Here is a 27452-nt window from a genome sequence, read left to right as displayed (position 1 = left end):
GTGATAGAAAAGCGTCATTCGTGTGCCGTCGTTTTTCGTCCCGCATCGGCTTGACAAATCCTTCCCATCTCGCCCGTCAATCGATCATTCATTCAATCGCAAATCTTCAACTGCCTCGAGACGCGCTATCGTGGCGAATAAATTACCCTCGTTTTATCGCCACCGAAAGTCCTGACGGTGGCCAAACCGAGGCCACCCCTTAGCGATGTGGCACGTACACCGAAACAGTTCCCTCGAGCCGTGTCAATTCCCAATCGAGGCAAACGGTCCCGGATAGTGGCATCTTAAATTTTGCTACCTTCGACCGATTCAAGTCGCCCCTGTTGCTGTCTCACCTCGAACGGGGAGGCTTAAATTTATCGCGTACGCTTTCCGTAAGCGAGCCCTGCTCGAGCAGGATCGGCCGCCCGTGACGTGGGTGGTTCGTGTTAGTGCTCGCTAAAATACATCAATAACAAACGGATTGCCGAGCCGGAAAAAGGACCTCCGAGTGGGGGTGGGCTTCGATGTTTGGACGCTTCCTGTCCGTGGTACGTGCCGCCCCAGTACGCGCCCGGTGAGTGCCATTTCTCATCGAATAACGATTGCCTTTATCGACAGGACGGTAAATAAAAGCTTCCTCTCGCTCTCTTTCTCTCTTTCTCTCTCTTGCTCCCCATCGCGACCAACACCCTCCCGACGTTTGGGAAAGTCCTTTTGATTCGTCGAGTGAAAGGTGCGCCCGAATATAAATTAGGTTAAACGAGGTTCGAACCAGCCGGAACAGGTTGTCGTCCTTGCGCTCTTGAGCGTTTTCCCTGCCTGCGATAAACAATTTTCACTTTCGCCAACTCGCTTCCACGTGAGTGCAACACGTCCTTCCTGAGGCAGCGGTACAGGTCGTTCGAATACAAGCCACCGTGGTGGTTGTGTTTGGACATGATTGGACAACTTGGTTGTTTCGTGGTGTGCAACAGTTGCAGCCGATCCAAGCAAGGTAATGCCGCAGGAAGCGCGAGGCACGTACACGTGTCTTTTTTTTTTGTAGTTCGACGGAGCTCCTCTTCAACACCGTTTCGGCAGCAAAGTGTTTGGTTCTGTGGCGGGATTAACCCAATTTCTGAAAACAGACGAAAGCTTTTACTTCCAGAGCCTACGCGAACGTGCCGCTGGGTGAAAGAAACTCCGCACGACGAATTGTCGAGGGTGAATTGAATAAGCAACGGCTCGACCGAACGATTATGTTTACAAGAGGACACGAGTGCTTGAGCATCCCCGGGGGACACACAATCTTGCAGGACATTAAAGGGCCGGATTTCAGTTTGGGTTTGTGTAAAGCCGTGAATCCACCTACCGTGAAAGGCTTCAGCTTCCTTTAGAAGATAAGCTTGAATGGGCTCAAAATACATCAAACCAAATTGATGAAAAGCTGGTACACATCATTGGAGCAGATCTTCGATTGGCCAGTATCGACAACGTGCACGGTTTGTTAAATCACTGAGTGGATAATTCTGATTCTGCGCGTATAATAATCATGGCATTTGAAGCAATCTTAAACAGTGGAAGAAACCTAACCGTGGTTTCCGTCCATTCTGTTTTCATGCTAAATAATCAGCACAAAGACCGTAGAAGCGCATGAATGTTTTTAAATTATGTAATGAGCTTTGTAATAAATCTGCTAGATGTCGCTGTAGCACCGGAAAGCCTGTACAGCTTGTACCAAAATTATGCTACTTGTAAGCTTGTAACATCTTCAACGTTTAATTTAAGTCCCTGTGGACACTTATGGCAATAAATTTTAACAGTAATGAACGGAAACAATATTGTAATAAGCTTCAAATGACCACTGAACGCATTGATTTCCAGTACAGTTTGACGCGGGCGAAAAAACCGAGTAAACTTTTTCATAGTGTCACGTAGCCATATTACAAGTAAGACCAACAATTTGCTAAAATCCGAAGCGGCTTACCTACCCTTCGTACTTATCATAATTGATTGGTGACGAATAATGACGATTACAATTGAATTCGAAACACCAACAGTGGCACTTTACTCTGGTTTAAATGCTGTGCAATGCCGCGGGTTGCGGTTCAGTTGGTCGAAATCTGTAATCATGTGGTTGGCGTTTTCTCTCTTCGGATTTATCATTGGATTTTTGTGGATTTATAGACACTTTAAGCAGCAGTACCGGTTTTGGCTGGAACGAGGTGTACCCTTTTTAGAGCCGACCTTCCCTGTCGGAAACATCGGCGAATGTTTAAAGCAAAAAACGCACTTCGCGCACGTTATCAAGCGGCTGTACGGACAAATGAAACATCATGGTGACTACGTCGGTATCTTTTTACTAAGAGATCCCGTGCTGTTAGTGACTTCACCAGAATTCGCGCGAAAGGTGCTATTGAGTGATTTCAACTACTTCACGGATCACGGGATCTACAGCAATGAAGAAGTCGATCCATTAGCCGCGAATGTGTTCTTCATGCGAGGAGATCGATGGCGCAAACTGCGGATGAAGCTGACACCGTCGTTCACGTCCGGAAAGCTTAGGGCAATGTTTCACACAATAGTGGATGTTGGCAAGAAACTGGACCAGTACTTGGAAGCAAGATGTGCCAAGGTGCAGCTAATCGACGTCAAAGAATTGCTGGCTCGCTTTCTGACCGACGTTATCGCCTCCTGGGCGTTTGGGATCGAGAGTAACAGCTTGAACGATCCACAGTCCCATTTCCGGCAAATGGGCAAGCAGATGGTCAATCTGCCAAAGTACAAGGCTCTGAAGGTGTTCTTTGCCATAAGGTTTCCACATCAAGCAAAGATGCTGGGGGTGCGATTCAACTCCAAGCATGTATCGGATTACTTTATTTCGGTCGTGCAGGATACGATGCGACACCGTAAGGAAACTAATTCACGAAGGGATGATTTCATGCAGCTGCTAATTGATATGATGAAAAAGACTGGATCTAATCAGGAGGATGGGTTGACATTTGAAGAAATCGCTTCTCAAGCCTACATATTCTTCTTCGCCGGGTTCGAAACGTCTACCACCACGATGACCTGCGCCTTACATTTGATGGCAAAGCATCCCAAAGTGCAGCATAAGGCCCGGCAATGTGTGAAAGATGTGCTCGAGAAATATAACAATGAGCTTTCCTACGATGCTGTTAATGAAATGGAATACCTGGGGTGTATCATCAGTGGTATAACATCAGTCTCTCTTAATTTCCATCGATGCAAATCTATAACTCTGTTTTGGTTTCAGAAACCCTCCGTATGTACCCTCCGGTGGCATCGATTCATCGTGAAACTACACAACCCTACCAGCTTGCAAATGGAGCAATCATACCGAAAGGAATTGGAGTGATTATATCGAATTTGGCCTTCCATTACGATCCTGAGCATTTCCCAAATCCATATGCTTTCAAACCGGACCGATTTGCCGGCACGACGGATTGGAAGAACAACTTCAGCTATCTGCCTTTCGGTGAAGGACCACGGATGTGCATTGGAATGCGGTTTGCATTGCTCCAAACGCGGCTTGGGTTGGCAATGTTGTTACGAAACTATAACTTTACGATGGACTCGTGCGAAGCACAACGTCCTTTGCGTATTCATCCTATCAATTTGATGCATGGTCCAGCTGATGAAGTTTGGTTAGAAGTTAAAAGTATAAAAAAATCGAGAAACAAACAAATTAAATGAAATTATTGATTCCTAAAAAAATATGGGAACTAAGTACGGCGGAAATCATAAATGCAGAATGACATGTTCGAACTATGCCCGAAGGGCAATTTGTGGAATTATAATACGAACGTTCAATAGTAATGTATTCTATGAAATTTGTTTTTAAATTACATGGTTTTGTTTAGTTCAAATACATAATTTATGTAATACTGATAACCATTGTTTTAAATTAAAAATAAGTTTCAAGTTTTCCCGCAAGGTGGCAGGTGATGTTATGACATTGAAAAATGTAAACAAGCTAACGTCAATAAACAAAATATTCATAGCGATATGATAGCCGCTGTTTCAATCCATTCTGTTCTTATCAGTTTTCCATCAAAAAGCGATTACCTCCGATAAATATGCGAAACAATCGATCTCGAAACACCTCCAGTGTGAATGTTGCATTGGTTTCAGTTGCTAGGATTACGATTAGTATCGGTCGAAGAGTTGTATAAACGTAAATCATGTGGCTGTTTTTTCTCGTGCTCTGTGTCAGCCTCGGTTTGTTATGGGTTTACAGGCATTTCATGCGCCGTTACCAGTTCTGGGCAGAATTAAACGTTCCCTATCTGGAGCCAACATTCCCGGTTGGAAATGTTGGTGACACACTGAAACCGACCATTCATTTTGCACATATCGTCGACCGACTTTACCGACAGCTTAAGCATCGAGGCGATTACGTTGGCATCTATTTCTTCCGCGATCCTGTGCTGCTGGTTCTGTCGCCGGAATTCGCTCGATCGGTGCTGGTGAAGGATTTTAATTGTTTTATCGATCGAGGTGTATACAGCAATGCGGAGGTTGATCCCTTGTCTGCCAATCTGTTTTTCATGGAAGGTCAACGATGGCGCGAACTGCGGGCAAAACTCACGCCGACGTTCACGTCTGGCAAGCTTAAAGCTATGTTCCACACGATAGTAGATGTGGGGACAAAACTGGATCAGTACATGGAGGAAAAATGCACCGGAGCGCAACTTATCGATATCAAAGAGCTGCTGGCACGCTTCCTAACAGATGTTATTGGCTCCTGTGCGTTTGGAATCGAGTGTAATAGCTTGAAAAATCCGCAATCTGAGTTCCGGCAGATGGGAAAACGAATGATTAATCTACCAAAGCTAAAGGCACTCAAGGTGTTCTTTGCGATGATGTTCCGGAAACAAGCGAGGTCTCTCGGAGTGCGATTTAACGACAAAGACGTTTCGGATTTCTTCATTTCTGTCGTCCATGACACGATCCGATACCGAGAGAAAAATGCTATTCGAAGGGATGATTTCATGCAGCTGCTAATCGATATGATGAAAAAGAATGGAGTGACCGAAGGCGAAGGTGTCACCTTTGAGGAAATTGCTGCCCAAGCGTTTGTGTTTTTCTTTGCCGGATTCGAAACGTCTACCACCACGATGACTTGTGCCTTACATTTGATGGCAAAGCACCCTGAAGTACAGCAGAAAGCACGGCAATGCGTAAAGGATGTGCTCGAGAAGCATAACGATGAGCTTTCATACGATGCTGTTATGGACATGGAATACCTGGGGTGTATTATCAATGGTAGGAGAGAAGCACCAAGTAAAATACCACATTTCATAACCGATAACAATTGTGATTGATTTCAGAAACCCTCCGTATGTACCCTCCGGTGGCCTCACTGCATCGCATGACAACGCAGGCTTACCGGCTTCCGAACGGAGCTATTTTACCCGAAGGAATTGGGGTGATTATTTCAAATTTGGCCTTTCATTACGATCCCGAATTTTTTCCTGACCCAGAAGCCTTCAAACCGGAACGATTTGCGGATAAAAACGAATCGAAAAATAACTTCAGCTATCTTCCTTTCGGTGAAGGCCCGAGGATATGTATAGGAATGCGATTTGGATTACTTCAAACGCGTCTCGGATTGGCAATGTTGTTACGGAACTACAACTTTACTATGGACTCGTGCGAAGCACAGCGTCCTTTGCGTATCGACCCTATCAATCTATTGCATGGTCCAGCCGGCGATGTTTGGTTGAACGTGGAACGCCTTACGAAGCCTTAAGACAAAGATGGCAAATCATAATATTTTGCAACCTCTTTTGTACCTCTGACTACCTCTAGTTACCTTGATTATCTGGGTACGTTGATTTGATCAACATTTTTAGTATTTGAAAGGGAACATAATAAAACTTATTGTCTCAGTATCTATTTCACTTCCTTTAATTTTCTTCTCTTGTAGTTTTTTTCGTTCCTTACTCTATTTTGCTCACCTTGAACCATAAACCTCCGTCCAGTTTCATAACGGTGTGCGATTTCGATTGCGATTCGCGCATTTCGGGACAACATTTAAATTCATAGTTATGCAGCAACATAGCTAGCATTACCCGCAAATACACCCTCGCGTGACGATAGCCCATGCAAATTTTAGGTCCTTGGCCAAACGGTAAAAAAGTGTACGGAATTCTCTGCCTACATGCTTCCGGGGAGAACCGTTCCGGGTCGAAAAGCTCAGGATTCGGATAGTATTCAGGATCGTGATGGATCGCGTATACCGGTATGATGACATTCAGCCCCTTCCGTAGCACAACACCTGATGAATCGGGCACGGGATAATCCTCGGTAACAACACGAATGAGGTTTATCGCAAGTGGGTATTTTCGTAAGGTTTCTAAACGAACAAAAGTGTGAGTTAGCAATTGCAATTTGTTGACTGAAGAAATAAGAAGTACCGTTTAAGCACTGCTCAATGTAAGGCATGTCAGCCACTGCTTCGTATGTAAGTCCGCCATGTTTAGCAACTGTGTCGAGGACACACTGCCTTGCTCGATCCTGAATATCGGGATTTTGTGCTAGCTCGTAAAGACAGTAGGTTATCATGATGCCCGTACCTTCACTTGCAGCGAAAAAAAGGAACAGCTCCGACGAAATTTCTGCAGCTGTCAACGGAGGAATTCCATCGACCCCAGGGAATTTTAATAGTTGATCTATAAGATCGCTTCGTCGATTAGCGTCGGGATACTGCCTTCGATGGTCGATTGAATCTTGCACGATCTCCAGCATCAATTGGGTAAACTGGCGAGAGAATTGTTTTAATCGCATCTTGTTGGCCAACGAACGGAAGCATGTCATGAAGAAAAGCTTCCAGCCACTCGGAATGCGGAATGTTTCACGACATAACGCCCCGTACAGACCACCATTGGGAGCGGTGAGACAGTTTCCGTCGACACCGGTTAGAAAGCGTGTAGAAATGTCCGTATTTAACCGACCAAGCACATCCTTCAGATCTATCTTATCACTTTCCGCATTCAGTTTCGCATTGAGATGCTCCCGAAAGCAATCAATCATATGCACCATCACAGGAAAGAACGCCTTTATTTTGCCGCTGGCGAAGATTGGACTAGTTGCGTGGCGTAACGCTGTCCATCGTTTGCCTTCTCTGTTGATCATATTAGCAGAGAGGACATCGTGTTCGGCGTTGAAATACCCGCCACGATCGTAGAAGTGACGAAAATCTCTCACTGTCACGTTTTTCACCATCTCTGGATCCGTGATCATGGCCACTGGTTCGATGAATTGGAATAATCCTCCGAAAGGGTGTCGGCCCTTCAGATCGCGATAGAGCTCCAGCATCAGATGAGACGAATGCTGGATATTACCGAGAGGAAACAGGGCCGGTACGAATGGGACACCTTGACGAGCCCAAAACGAATAATGATTCCGAATAAAAACGATACACAACACTGCGACTAGCAATATCAATATTAAAAGTATCTCCGACGCGAACATGATCACGTTTTGTACGATCCAACTCGTTCGAATGCTCAAATACAAATGATAGGGATATGTGTTTCAAATCCACAGATCAACTACGCTCGCCTCCCGGTTCTGGTCACCTTCAAAGGGTGATGCTCGTGATCAAGGAGACGAAGCCCTTCCATTAATGATGTTCAAAAGGCCGTCATGCATAATAAGGCTCTGTTCCTGCCTGTTTCTATTATGCACAGAGTTTTCATAAGCCTCAAGTTCATTACGCGTACAAAGAAAAAACACAAGCCATAACTATTGAAAACAGTTGATTAAAATTTATTCAAAGATATCTGATAGCAGGATTAAAATAATCACATCTAGAGTGCATCATGGCATCATGTCACATGCTTGAAATTCACATGTTTTGTCACTTTATATGGCGCTTATGACATCAGCTTCTCAACCTTCAGCCACAATCCACCTTCCGGCGTGAGAACGGCATGGCGCGATGAAATCACCAACGGAACGTTCGTTTTCGAGCATCGAGCGAATCTAAAATGCGTCAGCAGCACCGATAGGCCAATCCGAGCTTCAAGCATACCAAAACGAGCAGCAATGCAAATTCGTGGTCCCTCTCCGAACGGGATAAAACTGTACGGTTTACGGAATTGGCTCGCTTCCGGTGAGAAGCGATCGGGATCGTAACGTTCCGGGTCGGGATAATTTTCCGGATCGTGCTGGATACCGTACACCGGGATCATGACGTTCATCCCCTTCGGAAAGACTACATTCGTGCCCGGTACGCGATAGTCCTGACTGACTTGCCGAATGAGATTAGCTCCTGGTGGGTATTTTCGAAGCGATTCTACAAAGAAATGCATGCATGACCATTAGTGATTTTTTGTTCTCCTAGTGTTATTCTTGATCACATTCGTACCGTTAATACACTGATCGATGTAGGGCATGTCCATTAGGGCATCATAGGTGAGTCCTCCATGCTTCTGCACCGCATCCAGCACACACTGCCGGGCTCGATCCTGAATCTGCGAATTCAACGAAAGCTCGTACAAACAGTACGACATAGTCGTCGAGGACGTCTCAAAGCCTCCGAGGAAAAACACGAAAGCTTGCGCCACGATCTCGTTCATACTGAGCTTTCCTACGTCCTCGCCCGAATCGTCCAGCTGGCCGCTGTTCTTCAGCTGCATCAGCAGGTTCATGAAATCGTTACGCTGCACGTTGTTCTTCTCGCGGTACTCGATCGTTTCTTGCACAACCTTGAAAAAGAACTTCGACACGTCGTCACTCGTGCCCTTAATGTGCAACCGTCGGGAAAATTCCTTGAACGTGGCCATAAAGAAAAACTTCAGTATACGACCCCGAGGCACTTCGAACACTTTTCGACCCATCCGCAGGAACTCGGCATCGGGATCGTTCAGGCTGTTGCAATCGATACCGAAAGCGCACGTTCCGATCACGTCGGTGGTGAACCGGGCCAGCAGTTCCTTCATCTCTACCTCAGCATCCACGGCGATGCATTTCTCCAGGCACTCTCGGAACCGGTCTCCAACGGACACGACAATCGGACACATCATCTTCATCTTGCCCGACGAAAACGTCGGGATTAGCTTTTTGCGGAGGTTGGTCCATTTGGAGCCCTCGATGTTGAACAGATGTCCCGAAATCGGATCGTCCTTTTCGTTGTAGTACACGCCTCGATCGTGGAAGTGTGCGAAATCACGCACCAGCACGTTCTTCACAAAGTCCAGATCGAGTGCCAGCGCTACCGGGTTGGTGAAGAAGTAGATTCCACCGAAAGATTTTCCGGATGGTTTCAGTTCGTTGTAGAGCTTCATCATCGCCTGGGACGAATGCAGGCGCCGGCCAATACCCTGGATGTTGCCGAACGGGAAGCGAGGCTGGGCGTAGGGCACATCCCGGTCCGCCCAGAACGAGTACTTCCTGCGCACATACCAGATCGAGGCCGTTACGATGATCAGCAAGAGATAGATCAGCATCTTTCTCCGGCACTAAAAGTGATGACTGTAGCGCAGCGCGACCGTCAGAACCGCTGCGAATAATCACGACAGATGGATTGTAAGGGAAATATACCATAGTAAATTAAACTTATCTTTGTTTGAGGCTTGTACGCTGCGATTTTTCACTCACATCTGGTAGCAGTGCCGCTACAAGACTCTAATTGCTTGATGTGACCTTGTTTTGAGTCGGTTTTTTTTTAAATATTTTTCATTCGTCCAGGAATGCTAGTGTGTGTAATGTTTACGTTTTTCAATTGCACACTGTCCCTTCATCGCTATTCTTTCGGTCAAATTTATATATTTTTATTATTTTGAAAGAATATTGCAAGTTGATAAATATGTTTTTAAAATATTGCTGATTAAATAATAGGTAAAAAAAGTGACCCATTTCTTTCCGCTAAAATGCTAAACATGCTTTTTATATTTGCTTAAGCAATCTGCATCGATCGACAATCGAACAATATTTAGGAAAAGTTATAGAATTGAAATGTAAATGAAATTTAAACCAAATAACATCACGGAATATGTTTTAAATTATAATAATTATGATTACATATTCTTAAATAGCTCATAATTATTATGCATTGCATATGGATGGATGCGATGTATGTCAGGGGTGCGCAACTTGTTTGTAGATTGCACGTGCAGTCATAAAATAAAATGTTTCCATACTTTTTCGCTAATATTGAAAAACAACTGGCTATGGAATTTATTTATCATCATACTATAATAAGAGTAATTTTCTTGTGTATATATAATTATAATAATGAATTTTCCGCATATGCTCACTGGTTTGTTGTGGTTTTTTTGTAATACGACTTTAAAAAGCCACATTTAATAGCACAATAGGCTATTGAGAAAATGTGAAACCATTCCTACAATGCCATTAATAAAACTAGCTGAGGGGCTCATCATATTTCACCAACCGCAACCGCACACCATTGACTGGTGTTAGCACGAACGCCCTCGGAGAGTAGCTAAGTGGCACGTCCGTCTCTTCACAGGGCAGCACTTGGAAGTGCTTCAGCAGCAAGGCCAGCCCAATCCGGGCCTGCATCATACCAAAACGCAACCCAATGCAGATCCGAGGACCTTCGCCAAAGGGCAGATATGCGCAAGGATCACGTCTAGCCATCCGATCGGGGGTAAACCGGTCCGGATCATACGTGCCTGGGTTGGGATAAATATTCGGATCGTGGTGGATAGCATACGCGGGAATCATGATCTTCATGCCGCGGTGCAACAGGATGTCGGTTTCTGGGATTCGGTAGGGTTTCGCAACCGTCCGTTCGAGTATGGCAACAGGTGGATATTTACGAAGCGTTTCTGTGGGAGAAATGATCGTGTCAAGATTATCGAAAGTCATCGCGAGGAGATCGCACTTCACTCACCGTAGATACACTGATCGAGATAGAGCATCCCTTTGGAGGACTCGTACGACAGGACACCGTCATGCCGATCGAGTGCCTCCAACACGCACTCCCTCGCTCGTCGCTGAATCTCCTCGTTCAGCGCCAACTCATACAACGTATAGGTCATCGCGCTGGAAGACGTCTCGAAGCCGGCCGTGAAGAAAATGAACGCTTGGGCGGCAATTTCCGCACCCGACAGCCGCCCTACTATCTCTCCCGAGCCCTCAAGTGTGCCGGTATTCTTCAGCCTTATCAGTAGGTCGAGGAAATCGCTTCGTTTAGTGCCGTGCCGTTCACGATGCTCGATCGTCTGCTCGATGACACCCTGGAAGAAGGCAGCCACGTCGTCGTGCAGAAGCTTCATCCCGAGCGCATTAGCCAGCCCACGGAACGTCTTCATGATGAACACCTTCAGTGGGTGGTTCCGTGGTGTGTCAAAGTGCTTCCGGCCGATACGCCGGAACTCGTTGTGCGGTTCCCGGAAGCTGTTACACTCCAACCCAAACGCGTACGATCCGATCACGTCGGTTGTGAAACGTGCCATGAGGTCTCTTACCTCAACAATCTCACCAGAACCATGCTGTTCTTGCAGAAAAGCGCAAAACTGCTCGGCGATGGCGTGCACTAGCGGAAAAGCTGCCTTCATGCGGCCACTCGTGAACGTTGGCGTGAGTTTCGCACGAAGATCCCTCCATCGACGACCTTCGAGTGCGAATAAATGCGCCGACAGTGGATCATCCCGTTCGTTAAAGTAAACGCCTCGATCCGGGAAATACTGGAAGTCTTCGATGAGAATTCGCTTGGCCAGACGCAGGTTTGTGACCATCAACACCGGGTTGAGAAAGATGTACAACCCCACGAATCCGAGCCCATCCGCGTTCTTGTATTGCTCGTAAAACCGCTGACTAAGGTGAGCTGGATGGATGGATTTTCCCATTTCCCGGAAGTTGCCGTACGGTAGCACTGGTTGGACGAAAGGCACGTTATACCTACGCCAGAAGGCGTACCGACGGATCACCCACAGGTACACACCGAGACAGAGCATCACGAGACACGCGATCGATGTTAGCGCCAGCTCCATCGTCGAAACACTGACAGCACTGACTCCACGGTTGGCCTTATCGGTTGGGTGTGCTCCAATCGACCTAGACGATCAGTACAACCTGCGCTATCTCGCGGAACACTCACAAGTCGACGGAGAAGCGAGTGTGCCGAGTACCGGCCATGCAATTGTTTTGGAGGCCACCCAGAAATGGCACAGTCCCACTACGGGGGGACCTGTTTCAGACGCGGCCACCCTTTTTTGAGTCTCGTCGACGTCCGCTTGATGTGATGTGACTGCAGAATGAGATGTCTGTTGGAGACCGCGGTAGGGTGAGATTTGCGTGACGTAATGACTGGAACGGAAGACGCATTTTTTCATTGCTGGTGTCGATTGTATGCTGATTTATGAAGCCGGTTGTGATGGACTTTGGGCTGAGTGATAGTGAAAGAAGGTTTTGTTGCGGTAATAGTGGAGTTTAACTGCGATCGAGGCGCTGAGTTAGCTCAATTTATAGCCACACCCTTTAACAAATTGTGCTCATGATTTTGCTTGATAACAGAGCAGATTGAGTGTTTTGAAGCTCTATTTATGTTTATTTTTTAGACTTCGGATGCTGTAATCTAGCATTCTATCGTTCAAACAGTGTCTATTTACATATTCCAGACAAAATTGATGGAATTTGTCTCGGTTCAAATGATACGAAATACATTTATGTGTAATTAAGTATAGCTTAGCATAAAGGGTTACGAGTAGAATCTATTTAGATCGAATCTAATCTCAGAATTTCTTAGTAATCTCAAAGCACCTCCGCTTTCAGCCACACGCCATTGGCTGGTCCGAGAATGAAATTAGTGCGCGAGTACTGAACCGGAATTTGCGTCCGATCGTAGGTGCTAAATCGGAAGCGATCCAGCAGACTGGCCAGTCCCAGCTTGGCCTGAATCGAACCGAATCGCATGCCGATGCAGATGCGAGGTCCTTCCCCAAATGGCAAGTAACAGTGTGGATCTCGACGAGCCGTCGCTTCGGCGGAAAATCGCTCCGGCCGGTATTCATCCGGTTCGGGGAAATGAGCAGGATCATGGTGCATGGCGTAGATCGGGATCATGATCTTCTGCCCTCGGCGAAGCAACAATCCGCTCTCCGGCAGCCGGTAGTCCTTATCGGCATTTCGCTCCAGTATCGCCACCGGTGGGTGTTTGCGTAGTGTCTCTAGAAATTGGGGATGTTTATCAGGATGAATTATGGCACAATGCCACCGAAAGATAGCGTCACTTACCACTAATGCATTGCTCCAGATAGCCCATCTCCGACACCGCTTCGTAGGTGAGCTGCCCGTCATACTTCTGGAGTATCTCTCGAACGCATTGGCGGGCTTTTTCCTGCGCCACAGGATTCAACGCCAGCTCGTACAGCGTGTACGACATGGCTGTGGACGACGTGTCGTAGCCTGCCGTGAAGAAGATGAACGCCTGAGCTGCGATCTCTTCGAACGTCAACCGACCGATCTCTTCGCCTTGCTCCTCCAACCGGCCAGTGTTCTTGAGCTTCAGCAGCAGATCCATGAAGTCATTCCGTACGATCTGCTCACGCTCGCGATACTCGACCGTGTCCTTAACCACGCGCATAAAGAAGCCCGACACGTCCTCGTGCAGCTGTTTCATACCGAGAGCGTTTGCGTACTTCCGGAACGCCTTCATGAGGTACACTACGAGCGGTGAGTGAGGTAACTTATCAAACGCAATCTTCCCGTAGCGCCGGAATTCGTTGTCAGGTTCGCGGAAACTGTTGCACTCGATACCAAATGCACAAGCCCCGATCACATCGATCGTGTAACGAGACAGAAGATCGTGTACCTCAACCTCATCTGTCGATCGAAGTACCTCGTGTAGGTGATCGCAGAATCGTCGACACACTTCCTGCACCAACGGAAAGGTCGCTTTGATCCGGCCAGACGTGAACGTGGGCGAAAGCTTGGCACGCAGAGTGCGCCACTTTTGGCCCTCGATGGCAAACATGTGTGCCGAGAGCGGATCATCACGCTCGTTGAAGTAGACACCCCGGTTGGGGAAGTTGTGGAAGTCCTTCACCAGCAACGTTTTGATTAGCTGTGTGTCGAAGATGTAGAGCAGCGGAGTTGTGAGCATAAACACACCGCCATAGGGCACGTTTAGCAGCCGGAAGTAATCGTAGTGTCGCTGCGTGATCGGTGCAATGTGTTCCACTTTGCCGAGTGTGCGGAAGTTACCGAATGGAAAGCTCGGTTCAATGTAGGCGACGGATCGATCCTTCCAAAAATGGTACCGTCGTTTGATCCACGCGTAGCAAAGTGCTACGATCGCGATCACAAAACCGATCACTTGAAGCCACATGCTTACGAGCTGGCTCACGTTTGAATTTACACTAAAACTACTTCGTCGGTGGAAGGCAACGATTGCCTTCAATCTACTCTGTAGAGGGGAGTGAGTTCTTAGCACAAACGATGTGATCTCTCCTTTGGTCGGCGGAATATTGAGCGAGAGTGCGATTTCGAACAATCGCGTCTTTCCGCGTTGTGATAACCGGACAATGGTGAGTACTCGCGAGAGCTAGTTTGCACGAATGATGCCTTTTTATAGCTGATATGACAGTGGGCTTAATCAGCGCTATTGAACCGGTTTGAGCCGGAAATTTATGAGCGATCGTGCTAAATATGCGGCAAGTTATCGCTTGCCATACTGATTAATGGACAAGTTTGATTGACCACTGATCGTTCAGTTGTAAGTAGAGATTGGAAGCTTAAAGAAATTTGAAGTGAAGCACGTATAAGCTCTTGCCCTCAGCAGGTGTAGACAACTCAAAAAAATCTTTTATGACTTATTTGAAAAAAAAAGTCTTATAAAAATATGGAGACGCCTTATCGTTAGCAATAAGATTTTTATCCAACAGAATAGATATTTAATGTAATTCACTGTAATATATTTTTAATATACAAATTGAAAAATTCAAGCTGAAAAAAGACAAATTATAAAGTATATTAAAAAATACATTAAAAACTGATTATAAATCTATTTTTTAAAATTAAATTGGGCTTGATTTATTGTTGGAAATCCTTTACTCGAGCCGGTGGAAAACATGGCGTAAGGAAATAAAATTTCTATTCTAAGGAAGTGTTATATAGTCCAAAAACTGCTAGGAGGCATATTCTTTTATTATGCACTGTACTCGTGACAAAACTTATCGACTTACGACTGTATTTGCTTGCTGCCCGCCATGGAACCTGAGACGTTGGATATGTTTTCTATAAATATAACGTTTGGAAGTGCTGCATCACCGCGGGAGCTGAGCTCACGAACACAACCAGTCGCGTTTGGCGTCGTAACATCTGGCGCCTCCATCGGGCGTTGGCCAACGCCAGTCTAACGCTGGAACGCGTCCGTAGATGAGCTCGTAGAATGTGGCTTTTCTCAATCGAAGCGCTTATTGCGCTGTTAACGTTGTTAGGCGGTGCAGTGTATTACATTGTGCGCAAACAGTCCTACTGGAAAGACCGTGGCGTGCCCCATCTGAAGCCGGCCTTTTTCTTTGGCAGTTTCAAAAATGCCGGCCAAACGGAACACTTCACGGACGGGGTGGTGCGACACTACGAAAGCCTCAAAGGAAAGCACCCTTTCATGGGGGTGTACTTGCTCATTTCCCCGGCCGCGATGCCGACAGACCTCGAGCTGGTGAAGACGATGCTCGTGCGCGATTTCCAAAATTTCCACGATCGCGGGCTGTACTACAACGAGAAAAGTGACCCGCTAACGGCGCATTTGTTCAATCTCGAAGGTCAAAAATGGCGCCATTTGCGCAACAAAATCACGCCCACGTTCACGTCCGGCAAGATGAAGATGATGTTCCCGACGATCGTGGCCGCTGGTAAGCAGCTGAAGGAGTTTTTGGAGCAAACCGTCCAGAAGCAGAACGAGCTCGAGCTCAAGGACGTTATGTCGCGCTTCACGACGGACGTGATCGGAACCTGCGCGTTTGGTATCGAGTGCAACTGTATAAAAAATCCGGATGCAAAATTCCGAGCCATGGGAAGGCAGTTCATCGAGCGCCAGCCGTCACAGTTGGTGAATTTGTTGATTCAGTTCTCACCGAAGCTGTGCCGGTTGTTGGGTGTGCGCTTGATCGACCGAGAGGTTTCGACGTTTTTCCTGGACGTGGTGCGCGAAACCATCGACTACCGCGTGAAGCACGGCGTTGAGCGGAACGACTTCATGGATTTGATGATCCGAATGTACCGGAACACGGAGAGCTCGGAAGAATCGCTAACGTTCAACGAGGTGGCGGCCCAGGCGTTTGTGTTCTTTTTCGCCGGATTCGAAACGTCCTCTACCTTGCTGACGTGGACGCTTTATGAGCTGGCGCAAAACTCCGAGGTGCAGGAAAAGGGTCGACAGTGCGTGAACGAGGTACTGCAGAAGTACAATGGTGAAATGACTTACGAGGCCGTGATGGAGATGAAATATTTGGACCAAATTTTAAAAGGTAGTACATCGGCTTTACTTGGTGAATTTAAATAACGACGCTTTTCATCTTTCAGAGTCGTTGAGAAAATACCCGCCAGTTCCGATGCACTTCCGGGTGACGGCCAACGACTACCAGGTGCCGAACACGGACTCCGTAATTACAGCCGGCACACCGGTGTTTATTCCGATTTTCGCAATTCAACGAGACGCGGATTTGTTCCCCGAGCCGCTTAAATTCGATCCCGATCGGTTCAGCCCGGAAGAGGAGGAAAAGCGACATCCGTTCGCGTGGACACCTTTCGGAGAGGGTCCGCGGGTTTGCATTGGGTTGCGCTTCGGTATGATGCAAGCACGCATCGGGCTGGCGTATCTGTTGCAGGGCTTTACCGTCAGCGCGTACGAGAAAACCAGCATTCCGATGAAATTCATTGAAAACAGCTTCATTCTGGCACCGAAAGACGGGTTATGGCTTAAAATTAATAAACTGTAAGGGCTTCAAAGTTTGGCGCTGACATATCAAGTGAAGTTTGAGTGATGTGTAAATGTAAACGTATTTATGTATTTTATATGGGTAGAATGGAGAAAAGTGTACACCATTGTAACAGGGTTTCGCTGATAAAAAAAATGCCTAACATACCAGCTTTATGTGATATATTGTGATGTGAGAAAAATGAATAAAAACGTACTGTAGCGGTGTATTGTGCTACAGCAAGTGCCATGTTCAAAAGGTGTCTTGTTTTCGTACCTCAGAAAGTGTGAAATTCGATATCAATACCCCCCCTTGAGTACAAACAATCAGCTAGCTCTTTGGCTTGCCGCTTTATCAACTCGATACGTATGAAGAGGTTTAGATTAGAAGCCTCAAACGCAAGTACAGTACAGTATAATCTACACGGCACTGTAGAGTAGTAGCAAACTGTTGCGCATCCCATGAGCGTTTCACCAGACAGACCGATGAAGTGGTAATATCCGGGTGTTGATAGCAAGAGAGCGGAAAAAAGGGGTGAATTACTACTATTGGTACTATAATCGATGCGATAAAACTGTGTTTGCGTACGTCATCAATCAAACAGAGTTAATACGACTTGTAATGTACGAATGAAGGAAAGCGGAGGCGTACTGTTCTACAGAATTAATCATTGCATGTTTCAGGTGAAGGAAAAATGAACGATATTAAAATTTGTAAATATTTTAAGGTTATATTAAGAGAAGATTATATGTGTGCTTTCAATATATCTAAATCATGAAGACCCTCTATAATGCAATAGAAATAGCTCTTCATTAATCTACTGTTTATGCAACTTAATGCATCTACGGCATTGGGAAAGATAAATAGATGCAACTCTAGGAGCTAATCAACCCTCTGCTCGAGTGTTGTCCAATTAACTCTGACATGTTTTTTTTGTTGAATCGGCGAGCTACCGATTGCTTTGAAAAGCTTACTCACATCTATTCATGTACCCATTACCATGGTGGATGGTAGATTGCCATTACACAAATAACATACTGCTGCAGTAAGCACGTGACTGGACACGATTGAACCCGATAAGTATCTGTGTTGCTGACACGTGAAGATTCAGATATGAGTAGTGCAAAGGTGCTGTCTGTTTGACAGAAAGACAATTTATTGCAATGTTTACATTCTTGTTTTCCTCTACTCCATTCGACCACATTCGCTACAACTTTTCCACTGACAACCAAAGGCCTCCTTCGATGGATAAAATCGAACTGGAGGGTGACGTCTTCAGTGGAACGCTCATTTTCTTCGGCGCCAGCGTGAACCGGAAGTTTTTCAACAGATAAACCAACCCGATACGAGCCTGCATCATGCCAAAGCGCAATCCAATGCAAACGCGTGGACCCTCCCCAAAGGGTAGATAAACGAAGGGGTGCCGTTTTTCGCACGCTTCCGGGGAGAATCGTTCCGGGTCAAATCGCTCGGGATCGGGAAAATGTTCAGGATCGCGATGAAGGGCGTACACCGGTATTGCAACCATCATTCCTTTCTGCAGCACCTTATCGGTGCCAGCCACCCGATAGTCCTGCTCGACTCTTCTGGTGAGGGTGGTTGCTGGTGGATATTTTCGCAGTGATTCTACGGTGAAAGGCGATCATTAGTTTTTCATGGTGGCATAATTGAATTCGAATGGCTGAGACTTACCATTAATGCACATCTCGATGTACTTCATTTCATGGATCGCCTCGTAGCTGACGGAGTCGTGCTTTTCGAGCACTCTTGTGATCTCCTGTCTAGCTTTGTCCTGTAACTCCTGATGCAGTGCCAACTCGTACAAACAGAAGGACATCGTGGTGGAAGACGTCTCAAACCCAGCCAGGAAGAACACAAAAGCTTGGGCCGCGATGTCATCCATCGTGAGGTGATCTTTCGAGTCACCGACTGCACCGTGTTCTTCCTGGTCTTTCATCACTTTCATTAGCAGTGTCATGAAATCGTTCCGCTGCACGTGGTTGGTTGTGCGGAATTTGATCGTGTCCTTCACGACGCCCATGAAAAACTCAGACACATCAGGTGCGGTCAGCGTGACTCGCAGTGTTCGAGCTAGCTTTGGAAACTGCGCTGCCAGGAAGATCTTCATCACCCTGTACGAGGACGGTTGGAACACCTTGCGGCCCATGGCACGAAATTTAGCTTCCGGATCCTTCAGGCTGTTGCACTCCAGCCCGAACGCCACCGAACCGATAACGTCCGTGGTGAAGCGTGCCAGCAGATCCTTCATCTCCACATCGGACCGATTGGCGGACTCCCGTGCCATACATTTTGCGAACTCTTCGGCCACATCCGTCACGGTCGAAAACATCAGCTTCATCTTGCCCGAGGTGAACGTCGGCGTCAATTTGGCTCGCAGGTTTTTCCACTTCGAACCCTCCATGGCGACGAGATGGCGCGACAGCGGATCATCCCGGTCGTTGTGGTAGAGATTGCGATCGTGGAAGATCGTGAAATCCTTCACCAACACCGACTTGATGAGGTCCGGGTCGATGATCAACGCCACGGGATTGATAAAGAAGTAAATTCCACCGAATGGGCCCGAACCTTTCAGCTGCTGGTAGCAGTGCTGCAATATCTGGCACATGTGTTTCTTTTTCCCAACTCCGGCCAGGTTCCCGTAAGGGAACGATGGCTGTACGAAAGCCACATCGCGGTGTTTCCAGTAAGACAGGCGCTGCCTGAGCCAGTACACCGCCAGCAGTAAACCTACAGCGAGCAGATTTATCCACATCTCGTGATGTTGTAGGGTTGTAAGTTTCTGAGAGACTGACTTGATTTGAATAGGCTTGGCAAATGAAACCGTTCTAGCATGACTTGCGCAAACCGGGCCGAATAATTATCACACTGTTGTGCGGTAATTTCGCACAATGTGCTCAGATATTATTTCACGGTATAACGTAGCGTTCCTTCGGGGATAAATTTAACGCCTTTCAAAATTGAGATAAAAAATACCCGAGTAATCTTGCGAGCAACAGTGTAAAGAGATGTTGTACACCGCAATCTTCGCAATGCGAGTGCATCAGCTGTGTGCGGCTCACCTATCTAATCTCTGCGAATGATGGTTGTTGAAACGATTCCCTCGGTGCAGATCGGGCGCCTTAAAGTCAGGACATTATCGGAGGATGGTCGACGCGTGTTCCATTTTTTGGCAAACACCGGTTTTGTCTGCAGTGGGAAATTAGGCGTCTGTCACCATGATACAGTAATTTGATAATCTTCACGAGCAGAGGCATGGTGCGCTTATGGTTCAATTGAGCCCGCAGATGAATCAATGTTGATGATAAGAAATATTCGAAAAAATATTGAATGATTAGATTGGTGAATTGAAAGGTGATTGAAAGATTAGAAGAAATGTGTTACCCCTGTCTTGATCATCTTCCGTTCAATCAATAAGTGAAATGCATGATGACCATATGCATAAAATAGATTAAATGTTGCGCCCAACGTGGGGCTCGAACCCACGACCCTGAGATTAAGAGTCTCATGCTCTACCGACTGAGCTAGCCGGGCTGTTGCATAGATTAGTTCAACATTGATGCGCAGTGATGCTTTCTATTTCGCGTTCACTTGCTAACACGCGACTGCGCCGGCGCTACGAATTCGGAGTTTAATTTTGTATCAACCCCCTCCCATAAACGACATGGATGGATGAGCACGGCATTCGACAGTGGGTTTAAAAAATGAATTTCATATTTGAAACCAGATAAAGCATCAGCGAGATAAGAGAATAATTTATAATAGCCCAAAAAATATCACTGGTCGTCGTTTAATCGCCAGTGGCACTCAACAGTTGCTTGGATTTAGGTTAACTCTTTCGTTACATGCTTATGTTTTTCACTTCAAATGGCATGCGCGGGCCTTTGTATAAGATTAATAACTTTGTCGTATAAAAAGATTAATTCAATGAATATTAAATACATTCCGATTTAAACACCTGTTATGATCTTTTTTATTACTTCAATTTATTTACAAACAAAGCATCTTGATTATCACAATAAAACAAAAATCTCACTACCACAGCAAATATTGCATCGGTAAACACAGCCCTGTTCCAATGCGCAGTACATTCCCATTTTCGGACAGCGGGACCCAATAGGGCAAGGTTGATTCACAGCTCAATTTTTGCTTATGTCACTGTTTCACACCCTTACCGTCCGCACAGTCACATCCAGCCGTTATTTATCTAATCTTTCACGAGAAAAAATTTGTAAAACGCGCCAAAAGACAGAGATTGTGCGGTCGAGACCTCTTGGGGGTAAACATCGAGTGTTTTTTTGTTGTTCATTACGCACACGAGCCGTGCCATAGTAAAAATTGGCCAACTCATCCTGACACACGCATCGTACCGAAGTAATTGAGAGCGATAAGTTTGGCGATGGTTAGATTATTTTTGAGAGAAGCGGCACGTATATAATGGACCGGTTTGGGCGTCCAATTCATCAATACTGTGGAGGTTCGAGGCGAGAGCAGCAACGCGCCTCAAACAGTGGGTTCACCAATTCAGCGTACCAAAATCAGTCGTTTGGCATCATTGTGAGAAGAACTGTGCTTTTGGAAGCAATTTGGCACTTCGAATTAGTTTGTTAGATCGTAGTGAATGATCGTGCACCGAAAATGTTTAGTTTCCTAGATTTCGCATTTCTCGTGGCGGCCCTCGGTGCCGCCGTGTACTACTATCTGGATAAGAAACGAAACTACTGGAAGGAACGTGGCGTGCCTGGCCCACAAGGTGACCTTCTGTTCGGTAATTTCCGCAACGTCGGCAGAAAAGAACACATCACTGTGCCGATGAAACAGATCTACGATGAGCATAAGGGCAAGCATCCGTTCGCTGGCATGTATCAGTTTGTGAAGCCGGTGGCCTTGATCACGGATCTGGAGCTGTTGAAGTGCGTGTTTGTGAAGGATTTCCAGTATTTCCACGATCGTGGTACCTTCTACAATGAGCGAGATGATCCGCTGTCGGCGCATCTGTTCAACATCGAGGGTCAAAAGTGGCGCTCGTTGCGTAATAAACTCTCACCCACGTTTACGTCTGGCAAGATGAAGATGATGTTCCCGACGATCATTGCGGCTGGCAAGCAGTTTAAGGACTTCATGGATGAGACGGTGGAGCGCGAGAACGTGTTCGAGTTGAAGGATCTGCTGGCCCGCTTCACGACCGATGTGATCGGGATGTGTGCGTTTGGTATCGAGTGTAATAGTCTGCGCGATCCTGACGCGAAGTTCCGCGCGATGGGAAGAAAGATCTTTGAGATCTCTCCGGGTACGTTCCGCACGATGATGATCAATGGCATGCCGGAGCTGGCGAAAATACTGCGCATGAAGCTGACCGACCAGGAAGTGTCGGACTTTTTCATGAACGCAGTGCGGGACACGATCGACTATCGGTTGGCGAACAATGTTCAGCGCAATGACTTTGTCGATCTGCTGATTAAAATGATGAGCAAGGACGAGAACAAACCCGACGATGATTCGCTCACGTTCAACGAGATCGCCGCGCAGGCGTTTGTGTTCTTCCTGGCCGGGTTTGAGACGTCTTCCACGCTACTCACCTGGACTCTGTACGAGCTGGCGCTTAATCAAGAGCTGCAGGAGAAGGGCCGCCAGTGCGTGCGGGAAGTGCTGGAAAAACATAATGGCGAGATGTCGTACGAAGCGATCGTCGAGATGAAGTACCTAGATCAGATTCTAAACGGTAAGCTCGAGTGCGATTAACCATGTCTATGAATTCAGGCTTATCTGTCTGCGTTTGCTTAAATATTTCCACAGAGTCTCTTCGTAAATACCCACCAGTTCCTATTCACTTCCGTATTGCATCGAAGGATTACCACGTACCTGGCACTAAATCGGTGCTAGAAGCTGGAACCGCCGTTTTTGTACCGGTTCACGCAATCCACCACGACCCGGAGGTTTTCCCCGAACCGGATCGTTTCGATCCGGAGCGGTTCAGCCCGGAAGAGGAAGCCAAACGTCATCCTTACGCGTGGACACCGTTCGGTGAAGGTCCTCGGATATGTGTGGGACTTCGGTTTGGTATGATGCAGGCTCGCATTGGGCTGGCCTATCTGCTGGATGGGTTCCAGTTTTCACCGAGTGCCAAAACCGTTATTCCCATGAAACTGTCGAAGGAGAGCTTCATTATGGCACCGGAAGGTGGTCTCTGGCTAAAGGTCGACAAAATTTAAAGCACTCTCGATACGGACGCATTCACCACTTGCTCAGTATTAAAAGTCTGGCTAGCATTTAAGGTACACATTGTTTAGATGGTAAATAGTAATGTATGGCAAAAAATTATTTAAATAGACGTATTTCACATATAAAGGAAGAAGTTTTATTTACACACTAATACTTTTTCAGAAACATAGCTCTTTGCTTTAACAGATATTGTACTTATTTTGACATCGATTACGATGGAAAAATTGGATTTCAGGCCACACTGTCGAGTAAACAAATTTATTGATGATTTTTTTTATCATACTTACAAAAATTATCCATCATGGAACATAAAACCCTACTAGGTGTTGAATTCCTTCTATTTTAACCACATATCAAGCATTTTGCTCTAGAAATGACATAACGAAACACAGTTTTTCTCGGTTCACTATTTTTGCTTATCGGTTAGAGTCACACTTACCCGATGCCCGCTTAAGTGCCATGTCATGATGAATAGTGCTGCAGAAATCCAAAATAATCATTTGCTCTCACACGCCGTTGCTCTTCCATAACAATGCGTTTCACTGTTTTAACAAACGCTGAGCATCCGCGAGAGCAGCTCGCGATAACGAATCCCGCTTGTCATGTCCGAGCGTGAGCAGTGCATTATCTGCGGTGTGTAATATAAAATGACCCATAATTGGTCGTATATCTGCTAGTGTAGTTCCAACTGCCGTGGTGTCTGGTTGGGTGGCGATCGTTTGTTGGTGGTATGAATTAACTTAAATAGAAAGAGAGAGAGAGAGGAAGAGCAACGAACGTAATTGCGTTTCCGGTTGTTAGAGCTAAAAAAGACAAGAGCCGTAGAGTACAAACTGGCCCGATGGAGCCTCTGGACATTGTGATCACGATCGTGGTGTTTTGTGTCGTCGCGTACTTGTTGCTTGAAAAACGCTTCCAGTATTGGACCGATCGCAATGTGCCGCAATCAAAGCCTGAGCTGATTTTTGGCAATGTTCGAGAAGTAAGCAGAACCATTCATCTGGCTGATAAGTTTCGTGAGATATACGATGAGCTGAAAGGCAAGCATCCGTTTGGTGGAATGTACCTGTTCTTTAAGCCTGTCGCTCTCGTGACCGACCTAGAGCTCTTGAAGTGTATCTTTGTGAAAGATTTCTCACACTTTCACGATCGTGGAACGTACTACAACGAGAAGCATGATCCTTTGACGGCCCATCTGTTCAACATTGAGGGTCAAAAATGGAAAAACCTTCGCAACAAACTCTCCCCCACGTTCACGTCCGGCAAGATGAAGATGATGTTCCCGACGATCGTTGCTGCCGGCAAGCAGTTTAAGGACTTTATGGAGGAAACGGTACATCAACAAGCGGAGGTGGAACTGAAGGATCTACTGGCACGTTTCACGACCGATGTGATCGGGATGTGCGCCTTTGGTATCGAGTGTAACAGCATGCGTGATCCTGATGCTGAGTTTCGCGTAATGGGAAGAAAAATTTTTGCTCGTCCACGGGGAAAAGTCAAGAGTTTGATGATGAACTCGCTTCCAAAACTTGCTAAATTGGTTGGCCTGCGCACGCTTGATCCAGATGTGTCGGACTTTTTCATGACCGTCGTGCGGGATACGATCAAGTACCGGGTGGAGAACAATGTGCAGCGAAACGATTTCATGGACATTCTCATTCGGATGCGCAGCGATAAGGAAACCAAGTCGGATGATGGTACGCTCACGTTCAACGAGATTGCCGCACAAGCGTTTGTGTTTTTCTTGGCCGGATTTGAAACATCTTCCACTCTGTTGACTTTCACATTGTACGAGCTGGCTTTGAATCAAGCGATACAAGATAAAGGTAGACAATGCGTCCGGGAGGTGTTAGAGCGCCACAATGGCGAGTTTTCGTATGACGCTGTCATGGAAATGCACTACTTGGATCAGATTCTCAAAGGTGAGTATCATTGGCTGAAGTCCTGCATTTAGGAAGCTCATTATCGTTTTCATTGCATTCCTTAGAGAGCCTTCGAAAATATCCACCAGTGCCAGTTCATTTTCGCGTAACGTCAACGGAGTACCAAGTGCCGGGCACAAAAACGATCCTAGAGGCTGGAACATCGGTAATGATTCCGGTTTATGCGATACATCGCGATCCCGAACATTTTCCCGATCCAGACCGTTTCGATCCAGATCGATTCACCCCGGAAGAGGAAGCGAAGCGTCATCAATATGCGTGGACACCGTTTGGCGAGGGTCCTAGGATATGCGTTGGCCTTCGTTTTGGTATGATGCAGGCTCGAATTGGGCTAGCTTATTTGTTAACAGGATTCCGTTTTACTCGAGGCGCGAAAACGCCCGTTCCGATGAAGCTCGATATTAAAAGCTTCATCCTTTCTCCCGAAGGAGGAATGTGGCTTAAAGTTGTGAAGCTATAAGTATAAGATAATTTAACAAGTGTTTGCTAGATTTTGAAGTAGCACACAGGTGGCTGCATTGAGTGTTACTGTGTTTTAAGTATTTATATTTCGATCACAATTGGAAGTAGATCTGAAAAGCGATAATTTTATTTAAAATTGCAAATGGCTATTGCTATTTAGATGAACGTTTAAGACATAAAAGCAGGCAACCAACTCACGATAAATAATTGTATCTTTCAGTTTATTAAACAATTGAATATTTATGTGATGAATTGCTAAGATCTGCAAATTTGAGACACAAATTGATCATATTTATTTTTAATTACAATTCGTTGGTGACCAAGTTTACCATACAAACGATGAAATTCTCTCGGACCATCTATTGCAACATTATCTCTGCAACGCAAATTCATTACAATTTTGTTCAAATATTGCCATTTCGTGTATTTCTCTATCACTGTTTCATCCATCTGGTGTTTTAAGAGTAAAAATTTTTCAGCATGTATGCCTTTTTTGGCTTAATAATTTAATTATGCTTTGATAAATATAAGAAATTGAAATAAATAACTAATTTCATTTGTCGAGATAAAAAAGTGTCCGAAAACAAGTTAGGAGAAAGTATTGAAAACCAGCTCAAACAATGTTGAAAGCCATATTAAGCAAGATAAAATGAACTGTTAGCAAATGCTAGCTTGTACAAAATACATTCATTTGCGATCACACTGCATCGGATAGAAACGCGTTTGATAACGTAACTTATTGGAGGTTTTCTTGGAATATACTGTTAGCTGAATAAATAATAAATTGTCATGAGCATGTGGCATAAAATTTACACCTTCGTTTATCTTGTTTGTTGCTTGTATCTTAGAGAACTTACAGTAAGAGATTGTATCGAGATCATTAGGGTAGTTTTTACAAAGCTTTACTAAGCAAATAAAAACCAGAAGATGATAGTGAGGATAGTAATTTGCAGGGCATGAACAAAAACCGTGATACTGCCTAACGGTGCCTATGAGATGTCTTATATATAGTGATCCTCACATAGCAGAGTTTCCATCAGTTGTGCCGTGGCTTTGTGAACTGTAGACGCATTTGCGAGTTTGAAAACCTATCGACGAGGACCGATCACCAATTGCACGCTAGCATCATGCAGTATTCGATGGGGGATGTTGTTATAATTATCGTTGTTGTGTGATGTGCAGATGGCTTAAAGATATAATTGCAAGAACAAAATGATGACTCGACCAATCGTAACAACTGGCAAAAGCGTCTTACGAGCTTTTTGAAGATCGTCGTATTCGAGCAAGAGGAGTATGGGCAACTGAATATCTGGCTGGATTGACTACGAGGATGGACAAAATGGACATTTCCGAACACTATCAATAGCAATACTCCAAGGAAGCCAGGCGTAAATGGCGTTTTCTTAGACGGATGTATGCTAAATGAAAATAATTGAATGAGGACACTAAAAAATGTTTCTGAAATTTATTCTAATCCAAACTAAATTTTATCAATAAATCTTACCGTATTGGCAAAAGCTCATACTTAAGCATGTAATATTACTTGTTTTTTTGTTTGATTTGAAATGAGATAAAAAGTAATAATCTTCAGTAAAATGGAAGTTTTACTAGATACATTTTATTACTCTTTAGAAGAAGCTGAGAAATCTAATGTTTTCCATTTCTTATCATTTGGCTGCATATAATAATCATTTTCATGATATGCTCTTCTTGACATTTGTCTTTTAATGAACGAAAAGTTAATTCATTAAACCATCAATTAGCCAAATAAAATTGGCTACTTCAGCTAATTTTTAAATAACAATGTTTCATTCATCTATCTGCCTATGAATACAATAGAATAGATGTTTGTTTGTTTTAAGTATATCATATTGCTCAGTTAAATAGATGTAATTGCAACTGGTTCATGTAAGGACAATAAAAA

The 27452-nt window shown here is 45.4% G+C and overlaps 9 protein-coding genes and 1 non-coding gene across 10 annotated transcripts; 5 read left to right on the top strand and 5 right to left on the bottom strand.

The window, feature by feature from the left end:
- The first annotated feature begins 2287 nt into the window (after nucleotides 1-2287).
- LOC128723999 (probable cytochrome P450 6a17) lies at nucleotides 2288-3678 on the top strand. The gene is made up of 3 exons (XM_053817765.1): nucleotides 2288-2758; nucleotides 2795-3176; nucleotides 3239-3678. Exons 1-3 carry the CDS (start codon nucleotides 2288-2290, stop codon nucleotides 3676-3678), a joined length of 1293 nt encoding a protein of 430 aa, XP_053673740.1.
- Nucleotides 3679-4166: 488 nt separating this feature from the next.
- Nucleotides 4167-5782, top strand: LOC128725990 (cytochrome P450 6A1-like). The gene is made up of 2 exons (XM_053819766.1): nucleotides 4167-5250; nucleotides 5316-5782. Exons 1-2 carry the CDS (start codon nucleotides 4167-4169, stop codon nucleotides 5735-5737), a joined length of 1506 nt encoding a protein of 501 aa, XP_053675741.1. The 3' UTR covers nucleotides 5738-5782.
- Nucleotides 5783-7779: 1997 nt separating this feature from the next.
- Nucleotides 7780-9440, bottom strand: LOC128725988 (cytochrome P450 6A1-like). The gene is made up of 2 exons (XM_053819763.1): nucleotides 8360-9440; nucleotides 7780-8287 (listed from the first exon to the last, which is right to left on the bottom strand). Exons 1-2 carry the CDS (start codon nucleotides 9438-9440, stop codon nucleotides 7866-7868), a joined length of 1503 nt encoding a protein of 500 aa, XP_053675738.1. The 3' UTR covers nucleotides 7780-7865.
- A 728-nt stretch (nucleotides 9441-10168) lies between these two features.
- LOC128723998 (cytochrome P450 6a2-like) lies at nucleotides 10169-11954 on the bottom strand. The gene is made up of 2 exons (XM_053817764.1): nucleotides 10853-11954; nucleotides 10169-10787 (listed from the first exon to the last, which is right to left on the bottom strand). The coding sequence occupies exons 1-2, from the start codon at nucleotides 11952-11954 to the stop codon at nucleotides 10357-10359; spliced, it is 1533 nt and encodes a 510-aa protein (XP_053673739.1). The 3' UTR covers nucleotides 10169-10356.
- Nucleotides 11955-12714: 760 nt separating this feature from the next.
- LOC128725987 (cytochrome P450 6a8-like) lies at nucleotides 12715-14290 on the bottom strand. Its single transcript, XM_053819762.1, has 2 exons — nucleotides 13198-14290; nucleotides 12715-13130 (listed from the first exon to the last, which is right to left on the bottom strand). The coding sequence occupies exons 1-2, from the start codon at nucleotides 14288-14290 to the stop codon at nucleotides 12715-12717; spliced, it is 1509 nt and encodes a 502-aa protein (XP_053675737.1).
- A 1001-nt stretch (nucleotides 14291-15291) lies between these two features.
- Nucleotides 15292-17215, top strand: LOC128725989 (probable cytochrome P450 6a23). Its single transcript, XM_053819765.1, has 2 exons — nucleotides 15292-16433; nucleotides 16489-17215. The coding sequence occupies exons 1-2, from the start codon at nucleotides 15353-15355 to the stop codon at nucleotides 16902-16904; spliced, it is 1497 nt and encodes a 498-aa protein (XP_053675740.1). The 5' UTR covers nucleotides 15292-15352; the 3' UTR covers nucleotides 16905-17215.
- An 875-nt stretch (nucleotides 17216-18090) lies between these two features.
- LOC128725992 (cytochrome P450 6A1-like) lies at nucleotides 18091-19656 on the bottom strand. Its single transcript, XM_053819768.1, has 2 exons — nucleotides 18576-19656; nucleotides 18091-18509 (listed from the first exon to the last, which is right to left on the bottom strand). Exons 1-2 carry the CDS (start codon nucleotides 19654-19656, stop codon nucleotides 18091-18093), a joined length of 1500 nt encoding a protein of 499 aa, XP_053675743.1.
- Nucleotides 19657-20362: 706 nt separating this feature from the next.
- On the bottom strand, nucleotides 20363-20435 carry Trnak-cuu (transfer RNA lysine (anticodon CUU)). Its single transcript has one exon. It is a non-coding gene; the product is annotated as a tRNA-Lys (tRNA).
- Nucleotides 20436-21539: 1104 nt separating this feature from the next.
- Nucleotides 21540-23113, top strand: LOC128725993 (probable cytochrome P450 6a23). Its single transcript, XM_053819769.1, has 2 exons — nucleotides 21540-22623; nucleotides 22698-23113. The coding sequence occupies exons 1-2, from the start codon at nucleotides 21540-21542 to the stop codon at nucleotides 23111-23113; spliced, it is 1500 nt and encodes a 499-aa protein (XP_053675744.1).
- An 851-nt stretch (nucleotides 23114-23964) lies between these two features.
- LOC128723997 (probable cytochrome P450 6a23) lies at nucleotides 23965-25526 on the top strand. Its single transcript, XM_053817763.1, has 2 exons — nucleotides 23965-25045; nucleotides 25111-25526. Exons 1-2 carry the CDS (start codon nucleotides 23965-23967, stop codon nucleotides 25524-25526), a joined length of 1497 nt encoding a protein of 498 aa, XP_053673738.1.
- The last annotated feature ends 1926 nt before the right edge of the window (nucleotides 25527-27452 follow it).

This window comes from Anopheles nili, chromosome 3, assembly GCF_943737925.1.
Source record: "Anopheles nili chromosome 3, idAnoNiliSN_F5_01, whole genome shotgun sequence".
Classification (NCBI taxonomy): Eukaryota; Metazoa; Arthropoda; class Insecta; order Diptera; family Culicidae; genus Anopheles; species Anopheles nili.
Note: the sequence above shows the minus strand (reverse complement) of the source record. Positions and strands in the feature narration are given on the sequence as shown.